Source organism: Mandrillus leucophaeus, unplaced genomic scaffold, assembly GCF_000951045.1.
Source record: "Mandrillus leucophaeus isolate KB7577 unplaced genomic scaffold, Mleu.le_1.0 Scaffold14, whole genome shotgun sequence".
Taxonomy (NCBI): domain Eukaryota; kingdom Metazoa; phylum Chordata; class Mammalia; order Primates; family Cercopithecidae; genus Mandrillus; species Mandrillus leucophaeus.
In genome coordinates, this window is record NW_012101365.1 from 400,728 (window position 1) to 411,267 (window position 10,540).

Below are 10,540 nucleotides of genomic sequence, written 5' to 3' on the forward strand. Positions count from 1 at the left end.
CTCCCCCTCCCCCTCCTTCTCCTTCTCCTTCTCCTTCTTCTTCTTCAATGAAGTCTTGTTCTGTCACCCAGGCTGGAGTGCAGCACTGCAATCTCGGCTCAGTGCAATCTCCGCCTCTCGGGTTCAAGCTATTCTCCTGTCTCAGCCTCCCAAGTAGCTGGGATTACAGATGTGCACAACAACGTCTGGCTAATTTTTTGTTTTATTTTGTTTTTAGCAGAGATGGGGTTTCGCCATGTTGGCCAGGCTGGTCTCGAACTCCTCACCTCAGATGATCTGCCTGACTCAGCCTCCCAAAGTGCTGCGATTACTGGTGTGAGCCACCATGCCCCACCTGTTACTTATCTTTGAATCACCAGTTCTTGACTAGTATTTGGCAATAGAAAATTATCAGGCAATGTTTAACTATGCAGTCTTGAAAAAAAAAACAACAACTTTCTCCTATCTTTCTGTAGATCTTCCTATGTCTTTATTTTGTATGATTCTTCCATTATAACACCCATAATACTTTTAAATTGAACTTAAAAAATATGTACGTCCTTCCTACTAAGCAGCATACTTCTTGGGGGGAAGAACCTTTTATTATCCATTTTTTAATACTAGCATCTATCATTTATCCATTGAATATTTAATCATTTATTGAGTAACCAGTCATTATTCTAAACTCTGAGAATACTATAGTGGAAAAGACTTATGTTCTATTGGCTCTGAGAAGACAGACAACAGACAATAAACCAATGAATAAAGAATATTATTAATGATTGTTATTAAAGACAAAGAAATAGAGTGATATAATAGAGTAACTATTGAAAGTGGGGAATTACTTTAGAGAGGATACTTAAGAGTGGAGTCAAAAAAAGTAAAAATACTATCTTTGTATATAATATGACTTTATGATATATATTGACTAAACCTTCAGAGTAGGAGCAGAACTTAGTGATCGCACAGTCAAGCCTTCTCATTTTACAAATTGATTTAGACAGAAAGCAAGACTTGTTGAACGTATTAGCAAATATGTAATTTTTCCTTCCCATAGTAAAATGTTTTGCAAACTTTCATGTTCTTTATATCTCATTGAAATTCCCCTGAGAGGTAAATGATTCATTTAAACCAGGGGCTGGAATGGTGTACTAATCACACCTATTTTCTGTCCTAATAGAGAATTTTTAAGGAGAGGAAAGGTAGGAGGGCAGAGATTCTCAGAGCTGAAAGTTAAGTGGGCTATAAACACAGTGATAAAAATATAGAAGGTGCTACAAGGAGACTTGTAATGTCTGAATAGATGAGTCAAGAATTATATATGAAGCCTAAAATTTTTTTTCGGATTTTTCTAAGATATTCGTGGTAGAAAATTTGATATACAGAAAGGTCTAGAGTGAAAATTGTACCTATAAGCCCTTACCCCAGGAATAATCAATGTCGATTATTTTCTTTATACAAATAGTTTTTCAACTCTCTCTCCCTCTCTCTCTCTCTCTTTTTTTTAAACAAAATTGAGATTATATTATGTCTATAGTTTTTAAATATTTGAGAAAAGGAAACCAGCCTTGGCAAAAAAAGTGAGACTCTGTCTCTAAAAAAAATTTAAAAGATTAGCCAGGAATGGTGGCATGTGCCTGTAGTCCTAGTTACTTGGGAGGCCAAGGCGGGAGGATCAGAGGATCGCTTGAGCCCCAGGAGTTCAAGGCTATAGTGAGCAATGATTGTGCCACTGCATTCCAGCCTGGGCAACAAAGTCAGGCCTTGTCTCCAATACATATTGGAGAAAAGCAGAAAAATGAAAAGGAAAAAGAATAGTAAACACCCATGTAATCTCCTCATAAATGAACATTTTTTTGCTGATGTAAGCTTCAGATCTGTAATTTTTTTTTTTAGATAGAGTCTTGCTCTGTTGCCAGGCTATAATGCAGTGGTGCAATCTCAGCTCACTGCAACCTCCAACTCCCTGGTTCAAGCGATTCCCCTGCCTCAGCCTCCCGAGTAGCTGGGATTACAGGCACACGCCACCACACTCAGCTAATTTTTGTATTTTTAGTACAGATGGGGTTTCACCGTGTTGGCCAGGATGGTTTCGATCTTCTGACCTCATGGTCCGCCCACCTCAGCCTCCCAAAATGAACCACCGTGCCTTGCCCAGATCTGTAATTTTTTTAGAAAAATCAAATATCGGGCATGGTGGCTCATGCCTGTAATCTCAGCTACTTAGGAAGCTGAGATGGGAGAATCACTTGAGACCAGGAGTTCAAGACCAGCCTGGGCAATATAGGGAGACCCTCCCCCAACTTACCCACCACTCCATAAAGGCTGCTGCGAAGGTAGTGAGTCTTAATTGATTGTGCACAGTCAGGTGCAGATCGAACTCCTTGTTCAGTTCTTTCTTCTCTTATCACTACTGCACTTGGCGAGTCTAAAAAAGTGTTTAAAAAAAAGAAAAAGCAATGAAATATTATAGATAAAGTCTAAGTTTGTGTTCTATTCACAGTGCCATCCATCGCTTTCCCCAACGAAAGACAACTAATATTAAAAAGTTGGTGTACTTTAACACTTTTTAAATATTTAATTGTTAAAAATACTATTATTTTGTGTTTTCTTTAAATGTGCATAAGTGAAATCAGTACATAGTTGGAATCATTGAATATACATTTATAGAACTTGCCTTTTTATATTATTTTTTCAGTTTTATTCATACTGACACATATAGATCTAGTTTTTGATAAGTCATAAGTGGTAAGTTTGATGAAGTTTCAGTCAACAGACCTATAGAAGCAACACCCAGATCAAGAAACAGAACATTACCAACATCCCAAATTTCCCCCTGATGTCAGTGTTTGAACTTTATGTCTGTCTTCTTTTGCTCCACATTACGTTTATAAAATTTATCCATTTTGTTGTGCATAGTTGTAGTTTATTCTTTCTCATTGCAGTAAATATTTTGTTTTCTTTAATTAATTCAACTTTTAAATTTATCCATTCAACTATTGATTGGCATTTAGACAGTTTCCAATTTGTGGGCTATGTCAAGTAGTGCTCCTACAAATATTTTAGTACGTGTTTTTGGGAACACATGTATGCTCCTCAGTTGGGTATTTGTCTAAGAGTTGAATTGCTGGATCGTAAGTATGCATGTGTTCAGCTTTCATAATAGGGATAAACAATTTTTTTAAAGTATTTTACCAAATTACATTCTCAACACCAGTGAATGAGAGTTCAGGCTACTCTGCCTCCTTGCCAGCACTTCATATTCTCTTTTTCATTTTAGGCACTGTATATAGTGGTCATAGTATCTCATTGTGGTTTAATTTTCACTTCCTTAATGATTAATAACATTTTTACATGTTTATCGGCCATTTAGATTCTCTTTTATGATACTCTTAAAATTTTGGTTGTTTTGTTTTTTTTAAATTGACATAATTATGCACATTTATGGGGTACAGTGTGATATTTTGATACATGTATACAATGTGTAATACTCAAATCAGTGTTATTGGGCTATCCCTCACCTCACACATTTATCTTTGTATTTAGAATATTACCATTCTTTTCTTCTAGCTATTTTGAAATATATAATACATTATTGTTAACTGTTGTCACTCTGGTCTGCCTTTAAACATTAGAGAACATATTCCTTCTAACTGTATGTTTGTACCCATTAACCAACTTCTCGTCATTCTCCCCTCCCCTACTCCTTTCCCAGTCTGTGGTAACCACCATTTTACTCTCTTCCTCATGAGATCCCCTTTTTAAGCTCCTACATATGAATGAGAATTTACAATTTTTGTCTTTCTTTTCCTGGCTTATTTCACTTACGACTTTCAGTCCCATCCATGTTGCTGCAAATGTTTTATTTGTTTTTAGGACTGAATAATATTCCATTGTGTGTATATACCACATTTTCTTTATTCATTCATTTATTGATGGACACCTAGGTTGATTCCATATCTTGGCTATTGTGAATAATGCTGCAACAAATACAGGGGTACAGATGTCACTTTGGTATACTGATTTCCTTTCCTTTCCTTTGAATATATACGCAGAAGTGGAATTGCTGAATCATATGGTAGTTTTATTTTTAGGTTTTTGAGAAAACTCCATATTGTTTTTCATAATGGCTGTACTATTTTGCATTCTCACCAACAGTCTATAAGGGTTCCCCTTTCTCTGCATCCTTGCCAGCATTTGTTATTTTTTGTTTTTTTGATAATAGCCATTCTAACCAGGGTAAGATAATATCTCATTGTGGTTTTGATTTGCATTTCCCTGATGATAGTGATGCTGAACATTTTTTCATATACCTGTTGGTCATTTGTGTATCTTTTGAGAAATGTCTATTCAGATCATCTTCCCATTTTTAATCAGATTATATTTCTTTGATGCTGAGTTGAGTTCCTTGTACATTTTAAATATTAATCCCTTGTCAGACTAATAGTTTGCAAATATTTTCTGCCATTCTACTGGTTGTCTCTTCGCTTTGTTGATTGTTTCCTTTGCTGTGCAGAAGCTTTTTAGTTTGATATAATCTCATTTATCTATTTTTGCTTCTGTTACCTGTGCTTTGGAGGTCTTATTCATAAAACCTTTTCTCAAACCATTGTCCTGAAGCATTTCCCCTATTATTTTTTCTAGTTGTTTTATAGTTTGGGCTCTTACATTTAAGTCTTTAATCCATTTTGAGTTGATGTTTGTATATGGTGAGAGATAAGGGTCTTCTGCAGATAGAGAGCCAGTTTTCCCTGCAAGAGGTTGTTCTTTCCCCAGTGAGTGTTCCTGGCACTTTGGCAAAAATCAGTTGGCTGTAGACATGTAGATTTATTTCTGGGTTCTCTATCCTATTCCATTGGCCTATGTTTCTGTTTTTTATGCCAATGCTATGCTGTTTTGGTTATTATAGCATTGTAGTATATTTTGAAGTCAGATAGTGTGATACCTCCAACTTTTTTTTTTTTTTTTTCCCCTCAGGATTGCTTTAGCTATTCAGGGTGTTTTGCGGTTTCATACACATTTTATAATTTTTTCCTGTTTCTGTGAAGAATTTCATTGTTATTTTGATATGGATTGTATTGAATCTGTAGATTGCTTTGGTTACCCTTAAACTTTTAACATCTATACTTAACTGTTTTTCTAAAAAAAATCTAAAGATATTCACTGCCTGTATTCCTCACCCAATCTAGATGATAAAGTACCTTAGCAACATTTAAATTACTACTATTCCCCCACTTACCAGTTCTATTCTTTTGGGAAAGTTATTTAGCCTCAATTTGCCTCATCTGTTTTCTCATTGTAAAGTGCAGAAATCATAGTATTTAACTTATAGAATTTGGAGAAGTAAATAAGTTAATGTTTATAAAGCACTTTGAATAGTGCCTAGCATATAATATTTGCAGTGTAAATGTTAGATATATTTTTCATATATAGCATCATTATAACTTATTTGATTTCCCAATTTGGGGCGTTTGGAGTTTTTATATTAAAAGTATCACTTTCAGAAATAATCTTATATAACCTTTTTGTACCACTAATTAATTCCTGAATGTAGACATTTCTAATCTCAAAGAAAACCAAGATTTGACAGGCACTATCTTGAAGCTGGAAATTACTTAGGAAACAATAAAAATATGGAAATGACAAAAGACTTTATCATGTCATATTCTTAGTGGAACTTGATAATACATTCACACAAAGATCTTCAATTAGTTTTATACTCAGTCTTTTCCCAAAATAATATACTCCTCAGTTGTCTTAAGGTTCAAGTTCTATAAAGCCTCCTAAGAAAGTTTTCTTTCTCAGCTGGGCGCGATGGCTTACTCCTGTAATCCCAGCACTGTGCGAGGCCAAGACGGGTGAATCACTTGAGGTCAGGAGTTAGAGACCAGCCTGGCCAACACAGTAAAACCCCATGTCTACTAAAAATACAAAAATTAGCCAGGCATGGTGGTGTGTACCTGTAGTCCCAGCTACTTGGGAGGGTGAGGCAGGAGAACTGCTTGAACCCGGGAGTCGGAGGTTGCAGTGAGCCGAGATCTCACCACTGTACTCCAGCCTGGGTGACAGAGCGTCTTGCTCAAAACAACAAAAACAAAACAAAACAAAAACAGAAATCTTTCTCTCCGTCTTTCACTTTTTGAAAGCTTTCTACGGTTTACTTTATGCAGATTTCAGAATCTTAATGAAGACTTGACCAACCTATAATTACTCCATGCCTTCTTCATTCCTATTTTTAATACATACCAGAATTATGATAATTTGTAGCAGGGATAAGATAATAGGAAAAAAACAAACAAACAGAGGTCTGGCTTTAATTTGCTGCATAACCTTAGTTTATAACTTTTCTTTCGTGGACCTCAGTTTTGCCATCTGTAAAATGAAGGGTAATACCATATAATTCCTATAGGCTTTTCCAATTATAAAATTGGCGATATACTTTTACTTTATATTACTTTCATTTAGCTTTTTTTTTTTTGAGAGGTTTTGCTTTGTTGCCCAGGCTAGAGTACCGTGGGGCAATTTTAGTTCACTGTAACCTCAAATTCCTGGGCTCAAGCAATCCTCCCGCCTCAGCCTCCCAAGTAGCTGGGACTAACAGGCGGGTGCCATCACACCTGGCTAATTTTTTTTTTCTTTTTTCTTTTTTCTTTTTTTTTTTTTTGAGATGGAGTCTCGCAGTGTCGCCCATGCTCGAGTGCAGTGGTACTATCTCAGTCTACTAAAACTTCCACCTCCTGGGTTCCAGTGATTCTCCTGCCTCAGCCTCCTGAGTAGCTGGGACTACAGGCATGTACCACCATGCCTGACTAATTTCTGTATTTTTAGTAGAGACGGAGTTTCACCATGTTGGTCAGGCTGGTCTCAAACTCCTGACCTCAGGTGCTCCGCCGGTCTCAGCCTCCTAAAGTGCTGGGATTACAGATGTGAACCACAGCGCCCGACCCCTGGTTAACTGTTTTTTAATTTTTTGTAGAGATGGTATTTCACTCTATGGCCGGACTTGTATCCAACTCCTGGCTTTAAGATTCTTCCGCCTCAGCCTCCCAAAGTGTTGAGATTACAGGCATGAGCTGCCACACCCATCCTCATTTTACCTTTTAGATAAAACTTATAAAGATTTCTAAGATCTTAATATTTGTTACTTTATTACCCTTATCTGCCTCCTTATAGAGATTGATAACACAAATCTTAAAATGAAAATCTTAAAAAGTCTTATGTTGGAGGGCTGCCAGTAATGATACTGGAGAAAAAAAAAAGCTAGACTGAGAAGGAAGAAAAACAGATAACAAGGTGGTGGCAGCTGTACAAACACAAACGAAACCTAGGTTTCAAATACTGGCATCATCAAAGAAATGTGCCCTGGGCCATAATCATCAGGAAGCCCTGTGTAATTCTCCAGTCCAGGGTCGTGGAGTTTATTAGAATTGCACAGGACTAGAATTCCCATCTCCCAATCTCCTAGTTAATGTCTTAACACTACAACGTGCTATATCATTTGAAGTATATCATTTAATTTTACCTAGAGAATAAAAATACACGTGTGAAATAATCTTTTGTAATTTATTTGTATAGGTTTTTTTAATTACTTAACCTATTTTCTGGCTGCTGGTGCGGTTACTTTGGGAATTGGTTTCTTTGCTTTGGCATCAGCTTTGTGGTTCCTGATTTGCAAACGAAGGTAAGGTTTATTCGAATATTTCTTTAACCTTTTTTTCTTTTAAAAATCCAATAAAGGACTTTTTCAAATGGTAGTAAACTTAAATAACTATGACAGTATTGATTGTGTAGTTTGGGATTTGGTTATAGACCCTTTGGTTGGGGATAGAAGGCTTTACATTTTTTAAGTAGCCTGAAAAAAGAAGTACTGGTAATAGGAATGTTCATGCATTAAAATTTTAAAGAATAACAAGATCTACTTTCTTTTTCTTTTTCTTTTTTTTCCCCCTTTTCTTGAGACAGAGTCTTGCTCTGTCGCCCAGGCTGGAGTGCAGTGTCACGATCTTGGCTCACTGCAAACTCTACCTCCTGGGTTCAAGGGATTCTCCTGTCTCAGCCTCCTGAGTAGCTGGGATTACAGGCTCGCTACACCATGCCCATCTATTTTTGTATTTTTAGTAGAGAAGGAGTTTCACCATGTTGGCCAGACTGGTCTTGAACTCCTGACCTCAGATGATCCGCCCGCCTGAGCCTCCCAAAGTGCTGGGATTACAGGCGTGAGCCACCGCGCCGAGCCTTTATTTTCTAGAAGACATGGGTTTGATTGTAAGCGAAGGTGAAAATGTTTTTTTAAATTGACTCCCAATTTTAGAGATTGAAAATATTACAGAAAAGGAAAGAAACTTTTTCTTTAGGAGATAGTTCAGAAAAAAGCTGACTAAATGCCCTGGTATGGTCTGAAAGTAGTCTTTTGCCAGAAACAGAAAAAAGATCATTTGACACCTTAATTCCTTTCAACTGTAAAACTTGGTGTTTCTAATTATTTAATCATTTCAGGCCGGGTGCGGTGGCTCACGCCTGTAATCCCAGCACTTTGGGAGGCCAAGGTGGGTGGATCACCTGGGGTCAGGAGTTTGAGACTAGCCTGGCCAAAATGGTGAAGCCCTGTCTCTACTAATGATAAAAAAATTAGCCAGATGTAGTGGCACACACCTGTAGTCCCAGCTGGTCAGGAGGCAAAGACAGGAGAATCGCTTGAACCCAGGAGGTAGAGGTTGCAGTGAGCCGAGATCGTGCCATTACACTCCAGCCGGGATGAAAAGAGTGAAACTCTGTCTCAAAAATAAATACGTACATATATACATACATACATACATACATAAATTCAGTGTTTGCATTGTCTAATGTTTAAAATATATAAATTGTAACATAATCTTCCCACACAGTCTCCCGGTGCTCCCTGCTTCAAATGAATACACACTACCCATCTACATTCAGAAGTCAGAAACTGAGAAATTATTCACTTATTCATTCTTTCAACAAATATTTATTAGGTGCTTGCCATTGTTCTAGGTATTGAGGATACAACTGTGAACAAGTTAAACAAGTTTCTGTTTCATAGATTTGCAATGCTACTAGCAGGGGACAGATGATGAATAAATAAAGTAGTCAGGATATGTGTGTACTAAGGTAGGTTGTATTTAATCTAAGATCTGAGTTAGAAGGAACCAGACATATGAAGACTTTGTGCAAGAGCTGTCTAAACTGAAAGCAGAGCAAATACAAAGACCCTAAGGAATGGTCTTGACATGTTTAACAAACAGAAAGAAGGCCAATGTGAATAATCTGCAGTGAGAAAGGGAAACAATCATGAGATTGAAGAGACATGTAAGGGCCAGATCACTTAAGAATTTGTAGGCTAGAATATGAAGTTTATTTGTGCCATTGGCAGTTTCTAAACAAGGGGAATAGCACTGTCATCATAATAGCTAACACTGACTGCTTTCTCCATAGGCACTGTTACAAGTGCTTCATACATTATCTCATTCAGACTTAACCCCATGAGGTAGAAGTAATATTATCTCCATTTTAAAGACTATTCTAGGCCGGGTGCGGTGACTCATGCCTGTAATCCCAGCACTTTGGGAGTCCAAGGCAGATGGATCACTTGAGGCTAAGAGTTCGAGACCAGCCTGGCCATCATGGCAAAACTTTGTCTCTACTAAAAACACAAAAATTAGCCGGGTGTGGTGGTGCGTGCCTGTAACCCCAGCTACCCGGGAGGCTGAGCTACGAGAATTGCTTGAACCCTGAAGGCAGAGATTGCAGTGAACCAAGATCGCGCCACTGCACTCCAGCCTGGGTGACACAGTGAGACTCTGTCTCAAAAATAAATAAGTAAATAAAGACTATCCTATAGCTGATTTACTTTTTAGTAACTGTTTAAAATTGAGGTGTAGTTTACATACAAGAAACTGCATAGATTTGAAATGTACAGCTATCAGTTTCAACAGATATACACCTGTGTAACCACCACTCTATCAAGATATAGAGCTTTTCATTGCCCTAGAAAGTTCCCTCATGCTCCTTTCCAGGCATGACTCCTGACCTCCTACCTCAGAGGCAAGAATTATCCAGGTTTCTATCACCACAGATTAATTTTGCCTATTCTTGGATCATATGGACTTTTTATGTCTGTTTTTTTCACTCATACTATTTTTGAGGCCGGGCACAGTGGCTCATGTCTGCAATCCCAGCACTTTGGGAGGCTGAGGTGGGCAGATCTCTTGAGGTCAGGAGTTGGAGACCAGTGAACGGTGAAACCTGGTCTCTACTAAAAATACAAAAATTAATCAGGTATGGTGGCGCATGCCTGTAATCCCAACTACTTGGGAGGCTGAGGCAGGAGAATCACTTGAACCCAGATGGCAGAGGTGGCAGTGAGCCGAGATTGTGCCACTGCACTTGAGCCTGGGCAACAGAGCAAGACTCTGTCTCAAAATAATAATATATTTTAGATTCATTTATATTGCATGTATCTATCCATAGTTCACTGTTTTATTGAGTAATATTCCATCTTATGAATATACCTTGGTTTATCTATTCTTTTGTTAATGGACAT

General features: G+C 37.6%; 1 protein-coding gene across 1 annotated transcript in view; it reads left to right on the forward strand.

Moving 5' to 3' along the window:
• The window catches only part of LOC105534843 (chromosome unknown open reading frame, human C1orf185), a 54,642-nt gene that overhangs the window by 6,596 nt on the left and 37,506 nt on the right, over nucleotides 1-10,540 (forward strand). The window contains exon 2 of the mRNA XM_011973727.1: nucleotides 7,555-7,660. Within this exon, the coding sequence (XP_011829117.1) occupies nucleotides 7,555-7,660 (106 nt within the window). The remainder of the gene's footprint in view (nucleotides 1-7,554; nucleotides 7,661-10,540) is intronic.